At 49.1% G+C, this 16,820-nt stretch overlaps 1 protein-coding gene across 1 annotated transcript; it reads left to right on the top strand.

The window, feature by feature from the left end:
• The first annotated feature begins 2,901 nt into the window (after window positions 1–2,901).
• Window positions 2,902–16,061, top strand: ADRA1B (adrenoceptor alpha 1B). The gene is made up of 2 exons (XM_066560079.1): window positions 2,902–4,055; window positions 15,247–16,061. The coding sequence occupies exons 1-2, from the start codon at window positions 3,083–3,085 to the stop codon at window positions 15,747–15,749; spliced, it is 1,476 nt and encodes a 491-aa protein (XP_066416176.1). The 5' UTR covers window positions 2,902–3,082; the 3' UTR covers window positions 15,750–16,061.
• Window positions 16,062–16,820: the final 759 nt, after the last annotated feature.

Here is a 16,820-nt window from a genome sequence, read left to right as displayed (position 1 = left end):
AGAGTTAATGCTGGTGTCTGAGTTTCAATACATTTGATTCTCTTACAGCACCTGCTGCTGAAGATCTCAGAGCAATTTGTGAGCATTCACCAGCTCGGGCTCATCATCACCCAGGGTTTGTTTTTGCATGCCTGGTGAGCAGGGCTGTGAGAACACACCTGGCTCCTCCGGGGGCTGTGGGAGGTGAGCCACAGCTTTGTCTTCCTTTGCCCCTGCAATGGGATTTTTCCATCTCCAGAGGTTCTTTCCTCCAGAGGGCCCAGGAAGCAGCACCAGGAAGGGAAGCAGAGTGGTCCCAGTGCTGAGCAAATGTTTCAGTCCAGCCATGAGCAGCCAGGACTGTTCCCTTCCCTGTGCCCTCTCCTCTGCTGTGGGCGCCGTGTCCTGGAACCAGCTGGCTCCTGGAATGGCTCCTTGGGACGACAAAGCCTGCTTGGAGTGTGCCCAAAGCCAGGCAGCAGCTTCAGGGCACTCTGTCCCCCTTGGCAGGCTGGGCATGTCCCACACAGTGCCAGCTGAGAGTTCAAACCCTCACAGAGCTTTCCTTATCCAGCCTCTCACATTCTGCGCTGATCACATTTTCTGACGTGCCAAAGGCTGTAACAGGGCCATGTCTGCCCTGGTGATTCAATCAAACCATTTTAAATGGGCATAGCTCAGCCCCAGCACAGGGAGGCTGCAGTGGCTCCGTGCCCTCTGTGCCACCAGCACTGCACTGGGTGGTACCAGGGCAGAGCTGTGGCCCCAGGACAGAGTCCCAGCCTGAGGAATTCACAGACAAGGCAGAGAAGCACGGCCAGAAATCCCAGACAGAGCTGAGAGTGAAGCCCAGAGCAGCTGGAAGTGTGAAGGATGGATGCCCCAAGTCCAGCTGCTCCCTGCCTCTTCAGCACTGAGAGCTCTGCTCGGACAGGGCAGGGCAGAAAAGCTGAGCTGAAGCTCATAAATCCAGTGTTTGCTCCTCTTCCCTCCAGTGACTCCATGGCATTATCCTGAGATTCTTGTGAGCGTTTCAAGGGGAAGTTTCTGAACAGCAAAGCTTTGCCACAGCCCTGCTGCTGGGAAGGGCCACACCAACATCTGCCATGCACTCCCTGACCAAAATTCAACTTCTGTCTACAAGGTTTGTCCTCAAAACCAGCAGTCAGCTGCAACTCTCAGCCATAGCTGCCTTATTAAATATGAAGTTTTTATTTTAAACACAGTACACTTTGTAACAGGAAAATCAATATAGAGTAACCCAGAGTACAGCAGACAACAGCTGGGGGATGTAATCTGATGACAGAAAGTTGAGAACAGGATTTTGGCAGTTTTATGTTCAGCAAATCTCTCACTTGTTGTTTTTCATGGCACTGAGTCCTAAAGATCTGAGATTTCTCCCCGAAGCTTCACAAGATGAAGAAACCAAGAAACCACTTTCGACATTAAAGGCTATTATCTACAGAATAAATCATTACTTATATTTTGCTTTATAGGCTACTGTAAGAGGATGAGTCTTCCCAGAGCTACGATGAGTTAACAACATCAGTGACCTCAGAGCCCTAAGCAAAGACTCAGGGAGATTCTTCAGCATCAGAGGACTAAAGGTAAAGTATTTCCCAAAGCAAATCCTTGTCTCTGCCTTCCCCTGGGCTGTGGGTGGGGTGCTCAGCTCTGCTCAGGGCTGGGGTTCACAATAAACTCTGCCTGGAAAAGTTACAAAGGTGAAAAAGAGAGATGAAGGCACAGAGGTGCCCTGTACAGGAGTACAGAACAGCATCAAGATTTTACTTATCTGCTACAATTTTATTTTATTATCAGATTCTTAATTAGAAACAAACTTTATGCCATCATTGAATATTGAATAGCAATACAGAATAATGAATAGTATAAATAAACCCGAGATTTTTGGAACTGAGCTATTTGTCCTTAGGAGATGATTAGCTCTCTAAAATGATATGTGACTCACAAAATAAACTCCAATATATTTCCTTAATGGGCAAAGGGTAACAGATCATTTTGTCCTGAAACTGTTTTTTTCACCACGTCCCACCGAGGAAATTCTTTCTCAGATAACGCAGCTGGTTCTTTACAGGTTTGCACTGCAGGGTCCTGTGGCCAACGAGTTAAAGATCGTGATGCTCCCCCGGTGCCGCCCGGCCGGCATTGCCGCCCAGTGCTGCCCTCTCCCTGCTGTCCCCGGCTGTCCCCACTGCTGTGCCCTCACTCACTGTTAGCCCCGCACTCACTGCTGTCCCCTCAGTGTCCCCGCACTGACAGGGCACTGTCACAGAGAGCCCCTGCACCGCCACTGCACAGTCACCAACAGCCTCTGGCAGTCACCGCACTGTCCCCGCACCGCCACCGCACTGTCCCTGCACCGTCACAGCCCAGCCACCGACAGCCACCGCACCGCCACCGCAGGGTCACCGCACTGGCCCCGCACGCGGAGCTGCGCAGGGGACCCGAGGCCATCCTCTGTCCCTCTGTCCCTCTGTCCCTCTGTCCCTCTGTCCCCCGGTCTCTCTGTCTCTCTGTCCCTCTGTCCCCCGGTCTCCCTGTCTCTCTGTCCCTCTGTCCCCCGTTCCTCTGTCCCTCTGTCCCTCTGTCTCTCTGTCCCTCTGTCTCTCTGTCTCTCTGTCCCTCTGTCTCTCTGTCCCTCAGTCTCTCTGTCCCCCCATCCCTCTGTCCCTCCGCCTCCGGCGCGGCCGCTCCGGGGCCAGCGCAGAGCCCGCCCCGTGTCAGGCACGGCAGCAGCGCAGCTCCGGGCACGATTGTGCTCTGCTGCTGCTGCTCTGCTGCTGCTGCTTTGCTGCTGCTGCTGCTGCTGCTGCTCTGCTGCTGCCGCTGGCAGCGGCCCCGCCGGGCAGTGCCGGAGCGCGGAGCGGTGACTGCGCTGCCCTGGGTGCCCGGACCAGCCCCGTGCGGTGACTGCGCTGCCCCGGGGGCCCGGGCCGGGCGGGCTCTCCGTGCCGGGGCTGCGGCTCCCCGGGACCATGAATTCCCCTGCTCGCGCTGCCCGCGGCTCTGCAGCCACTTCGCGGGTCCAGAGATGACTTTGAGCTGACTCGCCGAGGGACGCGACCCCAGCCTGCTATGGAGGATGAATCTTAAGATGAATACCTACTTTGGCGATACTTCCAATACATCAATACCGGGATATTTCAAAGGCTCTGCACTAAATTATGGCAATTTTTCTGCAAACAACTCCAACGAGACGGGAAGCGACCTGGATTCACCTGCCCTGGCCACCAGCAGGGCGATCATTGTGGGGCTGATCCTCGGTGCCTTTATTCTCTTTGCTATCATAGGTAATATCCTGGTAATTCTCTCAGTGGCTTGCAACAGACATTTAAGAATCCCTACGAACTATTTCATCATTAACCTGGCCATAGCAGACCTGCTGCTGAGTTTCACTGTCCTGCCGTTCTCTGCCACGCTGGAAGTGCTTGGCTACTGGGTTTTGGGGAGGATATTCTGTGACATCTGGGCGGCAGTGGATGTGCTGTGCTGCACAGCCTCTATACTGAGCCTGTGTGCCATTTCCATCGACAGATACATCGGGGTCCGGTACTCCCTGCAGTACCCCACGCTGGTCACCAGGAGAAGGGCGATTTTAGCTCTCCTGGCTGTCTGGGTCCTGTCCATGGTGATTTCCATCGGGCCCCTGCTGGGCTGGAAGGAGCCGGCCCCGCAGGACGACAGGGAGTGCCGGATCACCGAGGAGCCTTTCTATGCCCTCTTCTCCTCCCTGGGCTCCTTTTACATCCCTTTAATCGTCATCCTCGTCATGTACTGCCGGGTCTACATCGTGGCCAAGAGGACTACGAGGAACCTGGAAGCTGGGGTGATGAAGGAGATGTCCAACTCCAAGGAGCTGACCCTACGGATTCACTACAAGCACGTTCACGAGGACTCCTTGAACAACACCAAGTCCAAGGGCCACAACCCCAGGAACTCCTTAGCTTTCAAACTTTTAAAGTTCTCCAGAGAAAAGAAGGCGGCCAAGACGTTGGGAATCGTGGTTGGCATGTTTATCCTGTGCTGGCTCCCCTTCTTCATTGTCCTGCCACTGGGTGAGTTGGGGATGCAGGGAAAGGGACTGGGGTGGGTTGGCTGGATCCCACAGAAATATCTTGGAAAGGACACAGATGGATGAGAAGGAGATTCTGTTGGGAGAGCTGCAGTGAGCAGATGAAAGGAAGGGAACTCCCAATGTGCGAAGAGTCAGGCTGGAACTTTGGGAAGTGTGCAGCTGCACGAAGCTGCTCAGCCGCAGCCCTCAGGGCCCATGTCATCCCAGGGGACAATTTCTCCAGGGTTCATATCTTAAATCTTCCTTTGTATTGTTCATTTGAGTTGAATTAGGTGTCAGAAACATTACCAAAATGCTTTACCCCAAATCCCAGATGAGACCAGAGAGCTGCAGCCCTGCAATGTTGGGGGTTCAGGTCAGGTCTGCCCCAGGTTTGGGATATAACACAGTCAGATTTTGGCATTTTAAGGTGCCCTCACTGGAAATGAACTCAGTTAATTGTGAGGGGCAAAACTCCCCTGAACTTTGGGAGGCTGAAAAGTTCTGGTTGTGAGTTCAAACATTACTGATCAAATCCCAAAAGCAAAGGAGATCCCACAGATCCCAAGGAAGGTGCTCGTTGGGGTCACCAGCTCTCGTTTTGGACACTCTCATGGGAGCTTTTGGTAGCCACTTTGTTCACTTTCAGCTTTAAAATACTGTTCAAGCATTGGCACAGCCTTAACACATTGCTCAGCGTGCCCAAAGCTGTGAAATGTTCTTGTATTGTTTTTAATATTAGCACAACCTCTGAAGGGGAGTATCTCAAGATATTCAATTACTGAGCTCTCAGAAATATCTGTCCAAAATTCATTGCTGTGAGAAAATCTGGCAGCCTAATTATGGAAAGAGGTGGATAGAGAAAGGAGAGAAAAAGCCTTTATTAATGTTCTGCATTTGTGTTTACTTAGTTACCCAACCAAAACATTTCTGATTGAGTAGTAAGTGAATATTTATAGAGATTGTTGTAGAAAACTAAACAGAGTTCAGCAGCCCGGTCCTGGTGAATTATAAGTAGTTTATAAGTATATATATTATATATATATAAAAGTAATTATAGTATTATAAAACTATAATCTCTGTCTATCATCAAGAATCTTTATTGCTTCAGCTACTGCAGGGCAACCTTGTCATCTCTAGCTTCTTATACTGAATTTTAAAATCTTTATGACTCAAAACTTGCATAAAGGTCACGTTAAGGATGTGAAAAATTCCAGACAGAAGGAAAACCATGAGTAAAGTTCTCTTTGGCTACTGAAGTTTAAGTCCTTGTGCTGGCTCTTAGAGTAAGTTTGTAACATAAAACAAGCAAAAATACCCAGCTGTGGATAGAAATGTGTTTGACCATATGTAGCAGTATGAGATTAGTAGCAGTAGGTCATGATCCCCTGATAAAGCAGATGCTCTCCTTGATTTTGAGTTATCAAAGGAAAAAAAGTAGCTGTGAACACAGCAGCTCGTGTGGGTGGGTGGCAGGAGCCAGGACTGACACCCTCACCCAGCCCAGCAAGAACACAGACACAGGGAAGGAGCAAAGGGAGCCACCAAGCAGCTCCCAGTTACTGACACTCAATAACTCAACTGTCAGCTTTCCCTTTGAGGAGAGACTCAAATCTCCTGGGCTCCATGGGAGGTTTAGTGAGAGGCTGTTAAACCACCTGAGGGAGGATTGGTTGCTTGCCAGGACGTGATTTTATCTATGTCCTGTGTAAGCTGTGCCAAGGCAGCAGAGGGGGACAGGCTGGAGCCTCCAGCACAGCACCAGGGCTGGGGGACAAAGCCAGAGCTGGGGACAAACACAAAGTTGGAGACAAACCCAAAATTGGGGACAAACCAGCGCTGGGGACAAAACCAGAGCTGGGGAGCCCAGGCCAGGGCTGTGACCCCAACAGCCCCAGTGAGGGGCCACTGGCACCCCAGATCCGAGGGCAGGAGGAGCTGCAGGGCTGAGCTCTTGGCAGTGCCACAAAACTGCTGCAATCCCATTTCTGTCAGAAACCCCCTGCCTGGAAAAGGGGGACAGGGGGGCTCCACATCACCCCACCCAGGATCCAAATGCATTTCCACAGTGGCTGTTTTCCCTTGCTTTGGCTGCCTAGGAATAGGCTGGGTTTATCCCTTGTGCCTGATTTTTCTTTTTAAATTTATGATGCAGCACTGTCCAACCCCTGTATTTTTATCTCTATGTATCAGTGCAGAGCCAATTGAGGATGTCAGGCATGATTCAAGCATTGCTCACTAGGACAGGTGGGAAAAGTCAGTTTCCTGACATGCACAGTGCAGCTGCTCTCAACTGCAGCAGAGGGGAAAGAATTCCTAAGTGAGCTCCACTCTTCATAGCAGGAATCTCTTGCTTGGTGTCTTGAAGGCACAAAATTCAGTGAAATGATATTAAAAACCCTTTAGAGAGCACCCAGTGGTATGAAATCAGTTCCTGGGATAGGCCAAGTGTAGAATCCAAAAGGTGCTGATGTTTTCCAAGCTGCCCACGGGCCCCTGGGCTGTCCAGCTGAGCCAGCTCCCCTTCCTGCCAGGACAGGCCTCTCCCTCAGCTTCTCCTTCTCACAGCTCCTGTTTGCCCCAGTGACCCAAATCACAGCCTCACATCTGCATCCTTGCTATTTCTGTTTCTATTTCTCTGCTCCCTGTTCCCCCCAGTAACTCCATGACTCTGCAGGAGGGTGTTGGCAAAGCAGCTCTGGATTTCTGTGGATCCAAGCACAAAACATCTGCCAAGCTGGTAAATGTTATTTCTGCAGCACCACAGCCCCAGGTCTGAACAAATCTACTTAGATCTAGCGGAGTTTCTTTGGTATTCTTAGCAATTCCTTGAGTTTCCCAGGCAAAATTATTCTTTTTCCAGTCTGGCATTTCAATTTATTCCACAGCTCCCCGTTTGATATTCCAGCCCAGAGTTACTCCATCAGGTGGCAGCTGTGCCTGGGAGCAGCTGTGGTGCTGAAAGCAGGCAGATTGCTTGGAAAAATGAAAAGAAATTATATCAATGCTTCCAGAGTATTTTTCAAGCAAAAATCCCAAGGAAATCTCTGTATCCAGTGCAGATGGGAATTGCAGCCTTGACGGCACAGGCACTGAGCAGCATTAAATTCTCAGCACTGAGTTACCCCCAGTCAGGTCTGGGGCACTGAGCTGTGCTGCCTTCAGCACCTGGAGATGCAGAACTGGGGTCAGAGAGAACTGTGTGAGAAATTTGGGTTATTCCTGTATTGGATATTCTTTCCAGACACCAATGAAGCTGCAGAACATCCTGGCTGCACATTTATAAAAGCCCCCTGCCTGTGCAAACAGTCACCCTGCCACTCAACATTGTTTGTGATTCACCATAAAAAATAAACTAAATACATTTGTGTCTTTGAGACAACTTCTTGGGCCATAAATTCAGTGACTCAGCTTCGAGGAGTAAATATCTTGTTTCTTTAAAATAAATGTTTATTTTCATCCCTTTCATACAAATTCTTCCTCAGGCAGCATGACTACATTAAATATTCATTGCTGATAAATGAGAGTAAAAGAGATTCTTTTTATTTAAAGGCTAGAGCCCTGCAGAACTAAGGTAACACTCATTAAAACTTCCTCCTTTAAACAATGGAGGGACCAATTTTATGTCAATACCTTTGTTTAAAACATAAATGCAAAATGATGGATTGTATAAGGAGAGGTTTAGTGTCACTCCTGTAAATTGAGATATCAGAGCAGACTTCCCAGTCTTCTCCCAGACATTCCCAGAGGGAAAACTCACCAGGCACTTAACCAGGGCACTTCCCCAGGCTGCTGCATCATTCCAGTGGAGATCAGAGCAGGATCCACTGCCCAGTTCAGAGCCTGCTCCCACAGATCCTGCAAAGAAAAATAAACCACTTGGAACTGAACAGACATGGGAGAGGTCCCAAGAGCCCCAGGAGGAAGATACACCTGGTGGGACTGACTGTGGACCAGGAATCTCTCTGTAAGTAATGAAAAAGAACATAAAATGTTCTGCATGTTGAAGGTCAGCCAACATGAAATTACTCCTAAAATAAAATGCTGTTTAAGTACAGAATGTAGATTTATGTTATGTCAGGCCAACCTCTGAGATACCAAATGAGGCCCCTTGGTTTCCATGGGAAACCCTTCCAGGCTTCAGGTCTGGTGCTGGCAGTGCCACTGGGCTCTGTCTCTGCAGGGCTTTAGGCCTGGCTCATCTTCACCTCATTTGCCTCCTCTGCCCCTCCCTGAGCAGTCCAGCTCTCTCCAATCGATGACCTCGAGTTAATAGTTACAGAATTCAGATAAATTAAGGAGATGTGGCAATCTGGCAGGTCAGTCCCGGTGCAAAGTTCAGGAACTGGACAATCAAACATCTGAGGGCATTCACTGAGCAGCACAGAGTGTTTTGGCACGTGGGGAGCAGCAGATTACTTTGGGATGATTTCTTTTCCTACTGAAACAGCCTCCCTTAAGCCCTGGTTTAAGCCTTTGCTTTGCAAAGGGGATCAGTTACCAGTCACTTACAGATGTCTGGGGCTTGGGACAAAGTTGTTATCAAAGGAGGGGAAACTGCACAAATTCCTGGGTAATTCCTCTGCAGGCTTTGGATTTGTTTGTCAGAGGAACAAAGGGAAATCCTAAAATCCTACAGTGGTCAGTGTCACAGAAATAAATATACAGAGCAATGCAGAAAAAACCACAGAGAAATCACCCAGTGCTGTGCTGACTCTTCAGCCCCAGGGATGGCAGCAGCTCCTGGGCCAGGAGGGCAAAGAGATCCAAGGAAAAAAAGTCAGGACTGATGCAGTGAGAGGAAATCAAAGGCAGGAGGGAAGGGAGTCTCAGGGGAAATGTTGTTTTTAGGAGGGCAGTTGGATGTGAGGGGTTTGCAAACACTTGAGGAGCTGCTCAGGCTGGGGGGCACAGGAGCAGCACTGAGGAAAGGGACACAAATCCAGGTGGTCCTAAAGCACCTGAGGCCAGAGCTCAGGGTCCCAGGTGCTTGAGATGAGATACAGCCAGGACCAAAGAGCCAGGAGGTTTCCACATCTTTGCTAAAACAATCCTGGGTGACCCACTGCAAGGTTTGGAGCTGTTTTATTGAGCTTCCAGGTGAGCCCCAGGAACTGGAAAGCAAGAACCACCCATCTCTGAGGGGCCAGAGACAAAACCTGTGCTGGAATTCATCCAGCACCTCTGTAACAGTGCTCAGCCCCATGCTGGAGCCATTTCCTGCCAGCCATGGCAGGACAGATTGGCTCAGCTGTCAGGCAGAACCAAGGAGGAGAAAACACCAGAGCATGTTCAGTCATTGCAGATATTTAAGTGCAATACATGAAATGTCAGCAGACCCAGATTAGTTTTTCTAGACTCCCTCAATCAGCTAATCCCTTGCAAAACAAGGATAATCTTGGCTCCTGAGCTGTCTAGTCAGGAGCTGCTGGAGTCTGTAACTCTTTTGAACTAAATAATAACAACAATAATGCAGTGTTTGTGTCCCTGTGCACTGCCAGCTTTAGAGACTGAACAAGATTCTGACCAAAACTGATCTTGGTTTATCACATTTGTCTGAGGGCAGCACAGTTTAAACACAGGTGAGTTCTCTCCGTGGTGTAAGTCACAAAGCTGGGCTGGGCTCAGAGGGGGTGCCCAGGGCAGTAATTCTGTGTTTAAACCCAAGGCACTGTCCCTTCAGAAATCAAATGGAGCTGCTGTGCCTTGCAACTGCTTGTAATGCAGGGAGCTGGAGCAGCTCTGGTGTTCAGGAAAACATCTCATGCCTATCTGTACTCCTTGAAGTGCTGGTTTCATTTTGGCCACTCCAGATAAATTTCTATCTTCAGAGCCTTTCAAAAGCTCTCAAATTTGAGTCATTGTGAATGAAGTTCATGCTGTTCTCGCTGCAGTGATTTGCTCATTTGAAATATGAGGCATCTGCTACAGGTTGTCAGTCTTAGGACATAAATTCCTCACAACCAGGACACTTTGGAGCTCTCAGCAACCTGGGGTGGTGGAAGGTGTCCCTATCCATGGCAGGGGCTGGGACTGGATGAGCTTTAAGGTCCCTTTAAACCAAATCATTCCATGATTCCAGGAAGGTATCACTACTCTGAGAATGACACCTGCCCGACTTGGAGCCCCATCAGACTTGTATGCTACCCATTGCTACTTATAATTCATCCAGTTTCCCTTTCATTTTCCTTATTGAATTTGATTCTGCTTATTTTGGATGCTCTCTGTGTTTCTCAAGATCATTTTTCACTATTTTCCAGCTGTTTTCCCTGTAATCCTAATCCTCTTCTCCAGCAGCCTCCCAGCTTGACCAAGCTTTAGTTTTATAACCATCCTCTCCACTTCATCATCTACTGTTTGTAAACATCTACTGTTTGGGGTTTTTTCCCTATATTAAATAAGTCCAGGGGAATGTAAACAAACACTGGATGCTGCAAGGGAAGAAATCAGGAGCTTTAGAAATCCAATTAGCTCTAAAACCTTGGCATGCTGGCTTGGCTGAGTCCGTGGTGTGAAGGGCTGCAGGAAGCTTAAACAAAAGGCAACCACATCCTTTCAGTACATTCTAAACTCACAACAGCTCTCTCAGGGGCAGATCATTGCTCCTGCAGGGAGGATTGTGCTGCCTGTGCACACAGGGGAGGTAACTCAGCCATCAGCAGCTGCCAGGAGCTGTGGCCCCTGCAGGAGCCACAGGGGAACACGGAGGTTCCCAGCCTGGAAAGTCTCGTGCTGGTCACAGCGCAGATCTGATCAAGCCCTTTTCCCAGGGAAAGCTCCACCATAAAGCAGATTCCTTGCACAGCAAGGCTCATTTCTGCACAAGCTGACTCCTGGGGGACAGATGGAGATGGGGGTTGATGTTGGGGAAGTTTCCTGTGTTCCCTGTCTCAGGACTCAGCTGTCACCATTTGGTGCTTTGCAACGCTTTCCCTCAGCAGAGCAGTTTTTAAAACCTTGGCATTTTCTCTTGAAATGCTCAGATTTAACTCCAGTCAGAATGGCTCCAATCTGCACCAAAATGGAATCTCTGAAAGAAGATTGGCCCTTGGGTTGCCTTCCAAGGGTACCTTTACCCAGTCACTGTTTGCCAATTCTCCCTCTCTGTTTTATGGTGTGCAGACAAGGAGGTTTGGAAACACTTCATTTTCAACCTGTTATCAATAGAGAGAAGCAGTTTCATGTCTTGTGGCTCTTTAATCTTCAGACAATGACAAAGGCATGCAGGATCTCCAGTTTCCCAGCTGGAATATCCAGTGGCACACAGCAAAGCCCTTACATGACTCTGTTGCACCATTGTATTGCAATAAATCCAGATGTTGTACTTGTTCCAGGAAACTGGAAGGAGCTCAACACACTCCCCCCAGGTGTGTTTTCATCTCAGCAAAACTGCTTTTAGAAGATTTTGAAATGCAATTCCTTTGTAAGGCACAGAAAACAGGACCTGACAGCCCCAAATTCATCCCTAGTGACTTGTCCTTAAATCCAGAGAATCCACAGTACTCCTCCCCAGTTATTATCTAATCTAAGGATCAAATTCTGAGCAGAACTGATCATTCTATGAGTAATTTATTATACTTAATTGATATCAAACCCACAATGCATTAAAAATGAATGTTTAATTAAAACCTCCTTCAGTGAAGAGTTTTCCTTAATTAAGAGTGCAACAATTAAGCCACTCCAGAAGATTTTGCTGCTGCCCACCCTGGTATTTTAAGGACTTTCCCCAGGTCCACTGAAGTCCTTATGAGCCTTTTCAAAGGGTTTCAAGGACTTCCCTGACTCCAGTGGACTCTGAATTTTAATGTCTCAGTGGTGCTCTGCCTCCATATTCTGCAGAAATGTGAGCAGAATTAATACAGCAAATTGTTTCCCATAGTGTTCCCTAATTTCATTGAGGAGACTTGACTGACTTTCTCTGTAATAAAACATTCATTACAAAGAACCAGTCAGAGCCTAAATGAAATTAGTTCTTCCTAAATAAAATACTTCTTAATTCCTTTTTATGATACTGCCTCAGTGTATCTCCAGGCTCAACAGCTCCATCAAGCCTGGGGACTGTGGGCAAAAAACTGCTCCCTCCAAACAGATCTAGAGGATTTTCTGAAATGTTTCCTGCTCTCCACTTGTGCTTTGCAAAACCTTGTTGGTGTCAGTGGTGCAGTGGGAGGGAGATTGTGGTGCTGTGATTAATGAATCACAGGGTTAGTGCCAAGAAATAAAAGTGAGCAGAAAATGCACATTCCTTGGAGTGAGGCTGTAAAACACCAGGAGAGCAATCACTTGGAGCAGGGAAATCCCTCTGGCCACCCCACAGGGAATAAATCACTGAGGAGACAACCACATGCAAATTTTCCAGGCACTTTAAAGAGCAATTTAAACCAGAACAGGGCAATATTTAATCTCCTTATCAGGCTGCAGTGGGGAGGTGATTTTAGAGCAGGAAATATCAGTCTGATGTTCAGGTGTGTCCAGCAGGCTTCACTTTAGCATTTTATCAAGGCATCAAAACAGCCCACACTTGTTTGCTCCTGACAGGTTAATGCAGCTAAATAAAAGGTATTGTAGGTAATTAAAATAAATAAATAGAATTTAAGAGCAGCATTTAGCTACAATAATAGAAAGGTTTTGAAACTGAGAAATTCAAGAAGAAGTTTTTGTGTGATAGAGGTGAAAGAGGCACAGCTCATTTATCTGCATTGGTTCCCAGTTTTCATCTGTAGACTTTCACTCATTTTATCTGGCCTGTAAATTACATATTTATTTATTTATTTTATTTATAGCATTTTCTCTGTCCACATTTAATCTGATTAAAAATATTTAAATTTGGTAGAGGAATATCTTACAGATTTTCAGCTGTTACAGTATCAGAGAAAGGCAGACCTTTCAATCCACCTCTGTGGATTCTGTGGAGAAAAAATAGAGACTCCTGAGCCACTTCATAAGGTTTGCTGGACTTTAAGAGCTAAAAATCATTTCTATTTTAAAGGAATTCCAGAAAACAATTTAAGAATTTCATCAGTGTGAGCTCCAAAAAGTTCCTTGTTCATTATGGTGCTTTGTAGCTATTTTGTAAAGCCACAGAGCTTCTCTTTTCCCTAAACTGAAGGGAAACATCAGCAATTATCACTTACAAAATAAACCCTGCAAAGGTTTTGCAGCTGAGCATGGAGAAGATTCAGCAGCATCCTCCTCATCTTGGCTGCAGTTATAAACTTAGATCAGCTTTTCCTAGGGCTTTATAAGAATGTAATGGCTCATTCCATGGAATCCCAGGAGTTGCCACTGGATCCCTCACCTGAGACATCCAGGAGACACAGTTTTGGGAGCTGCAGTGATTTGGTGCATGCTGAAAAATTTTCAAATGCATTTCATGGTTTCTCTGCAGTTTGACATGCTGTGCTCTGTAATTCCTGCAGCCTCCATCAGGATGGAGGCAGGACCTGCAGGACCCGCAGGATCTGCAGCAGCTGCACAGAAAAGGCTCTGCCAAACCCTGCAGAGCATTGCCAGCAGCAAAGCCCTGAGGGGCAGGGGCTCACCCTACAGGAGTCCTGTAAAACCCTGAAGGGCAGAGTCCTGAGGAAATCCCTTTAAACTCTCCATTCAACCCCGAGCTCCTCAGCTCCAGGGCAGAGCCAGCCCTGGCACCATTCCCAAACCCTGCCAGTGTAAAATCTGGGATCTGGCTGCACAGGACCCTCCATGCAGGGTGTGCAGCCCAGCCCTGGCACCATTCCCAAACCCTGCCAGTGTAAAATCTGGGATCTGGAGCCACAGGACCCTCCATGCAGGGCATGCAGCCCAGCCCTGGCACCATTCCCAAACCCTGCCAGTGTAAAATCTGGGATCTGGCTGCACAGGACCCTCCATGCAGGGTGTGCAGCCCAGCCCTGGCACCATTCCCAAACCCTGCCAGTGTAAAATCTGGGATCTGGCTGCACAGGACCCTCCATGCAGGGCATGCAGCCCAGCCCTGGCACCATTCCCAAACCCTGCCAGTGTAAAATCTGGGATCTGGCTGCACAGGACCCTCCATGCAGGGTGTGCAGCCCAGCCCTGGCCCCACACACGCTGTGCTGGCTGTGCTGGCACCCCAGAGCTGTTACCCAGCAGCAGAGGAAATGCTCTTGCATAGTTTTGAGGCCCCAGGCACGACCTCTGCGTTGCTGTGAGATGGGAACAGTGCCCAGAATCACATCCCTCCCCTCCTGACAGCCACCACTGACTCAGCTGCTTTCACAGCCCAGCTAATCCGAAACCACTCCAGAGGAAAAGGTTCCTTCCCAGCCAGTCTGGGCTGTCAGCTTCCATTTGAAAGGCTCTGCAAACCCAACTCCAGTTCCTGACAGAGCAATTCTCTCCTGGGTCCCCACTCCTTGGTCACTTGGGGCAGACATAGAAGTGTTTTCCCAGAGGGATACCAGATCCAGCTCTGTTTGCCATAAAAACCTCATACATTCTTTTCTCCAGCCCCATTTGCTAAATTTAGCTGATAATTACCACTGAAAGTACAGGAAGTGGATTCCCCAGTGTGAGCTTTTCATTTGGGCAGCCTCGACAGGGAAATTGTTTGGTTGTGAAGGGAAGGGGAAGTGTTCACAGAATGACCTCTTGGTTTGAGTGACACCATTTTTATGAATGCCTGAGATGTGGGAAGTTCCCCAATTAACTTCAGGTTTCAGGAAGTTTGTACTCTCACAGTAGCCTGGATAAATGGAGGGGCATTGAGGAGCTGCCAGAGGATGTATTAGAAGCTTTAAGGGTGTCTGGAAATGCTCTTTTTGAGGGGCCTGTGAACACTTTTCTTTAAAAATGACCTTTGAAAGTTCTTTGAAGAAGGCACAGCCTTATTCCTTGTGTGCCTCATGCAATAGCCTGGGTAAGGGAGGTTTGGTCTGTCCCTGGGATCAGGAGATGTTCGTGCAGCAGGTGTGGGCCTAGAAACACAAGGACTGCTTCTTATTTTTTAATCCTTTGTCAATGATGTACTCCTTTAGCTTTCAGATGGGAAACATTTCCTTATCAGCTTTAAAAATAACATTTTAGTACCAGAAGACCAACACTGAAAGCAACATGCATAGGAGAGTTTTAAAGCACAGATTGTAACAGTGATCTGATGAACACGTTCCCTTCCTAAAGGCAGCCCAACCCCTTATCTCAGATATTCTCTGCTTGTTTTCCCTGGACAGGATCCCTGTTTTCAGCTCTGAAGCCCCCTGAGACGATCTTCAAGGTGATTTTTTGGCTCGGCTACTTCAACAGCTGCTTGAATCCCATCATCTACCCCTGCTCCAGCAAGGAGTTCAAGAGAGCTTTCATCCAGATCCTGAGGTGCCAGTGCCACCGGCGCAAGCAGCTGGGCTGGTGGCCCTACAGCTACCGAACGTGGAACCGCTGCTCCCTGGAGCACGGAGCCCGCAGGGACTCGCTGGAGGACAGCGGCAGCTTCCTGAGCGGCAGCCAGAGGACTTTATCCTCGGCATCGCCCAGCCCCGGCTACGTGAGCAGGATCAGCCAGCCGCAGCTGGAGCTGTGCACGCTGCCCCAGTGCAGGAACTGCAGCTCCCTGCTCAGCCCGGCCCGGGAGAGCGGCGGGCAGCAGGGCCACTGCCAGTTCTTCACCTTCCAGCTGCTGCCCGAGCGCAACGGGCACGGCCCCGGCTCCGGGCAGGAGCCCCCGGGCACGCCCTGAGCGGGCACTGCCCGCGGGGAACCGGCGGCTCCGGGCGCTCCGGACACTGCCCTGCCCCACGCCTGGACCCTGCTGGTTCTCAGGGGAGGGACAGGAGGGACGGGGGACAGGAGGCTTCGTGCCACAGCAGTGCCCGGGAGCAGGGACTGCCCAGATCCCCGGGAATTCCCAGAAAAACTACTGAGGGCAGGGAGGGTGCAATGCCCAGGGAAGGGCACAAGGGACTCCTCAGGTGGCCTGGGAGAGCTGAAGAGCCAGAGACAGCTGTGTGGAGAGAGGGTGAAATGGGGTGGGGAGGGATGGATGGACGGATGGAGGGATGGATGGATGGATGGATGGATGGATGGATGGATGGATGGATGGATGGATGATGGATGGATGGATGGATGGATGGATGGATGGATGGATGGATGGATGGATGGATGGATGATGGATGGATGGATGGATGGATGGATGGATGGATGGATGGATGGATGGATGGATGATGGATGGATGGATGGATGATGGATGGATGATGGATGGATGGATGGAGGGATGGATGGATGATGGATGGATGGATGGATGGATGGATGGGTGGATGGATGATGGATGGATGGATGGATGGATGGATGGATGGATGATGGATGGATGGATGGATGGATGGATGGATGGATGGATGGATGAGGGATGATGGATGGATGGATGGATGGATGATGGATGGATGGATGGATGGATGGATGGATGGATGGATGGATGGATGGATGGATGATGGATGGATGATGGATGGATGGATGGATGGATGGATGGGTGGATGGATGATGGATGGATGGATGGATGGATGGATGGATGGATGGATGGATGGATGGATGAGGGATGATGGATGGATGGATGGATGGATGATGGATGGATGGATGGAGGGATGGATGGATGGAGGGATGGATGATGGATGGATGGATGGATGGATGGATGGGATGGATGGATGGATGGATGGATGGATGGATGGATGGAGCAATGAGGAATGCACTGAGGTCATTCCTCTCCACATTGTCCCTGGCTGTGCCCATAATTCCCAATTGTTCCATACATTGCTGT

The sequence above is a fragment of the Molothrus aeneus genome, chromosome 15 (assembly GCF_037042795.1).
Source record: "Molothrus aeneus isolate 106 chromosome 15, BPBGC_Maene_1.0, whole genome shotgun sequence".
NCBI classification, from domain to species: domain Eukaryota; kingdom Metazoa; phylum Chordata; class Aves; order Passeriformes; family Icteridae; genus Molothrus; species Molothrus aeneus.
The sequence above is the reverse complement of the archived record's forward strand: the minus strand, read 5'-3'. Positions and strand labels throughout refer to the sequence as shown.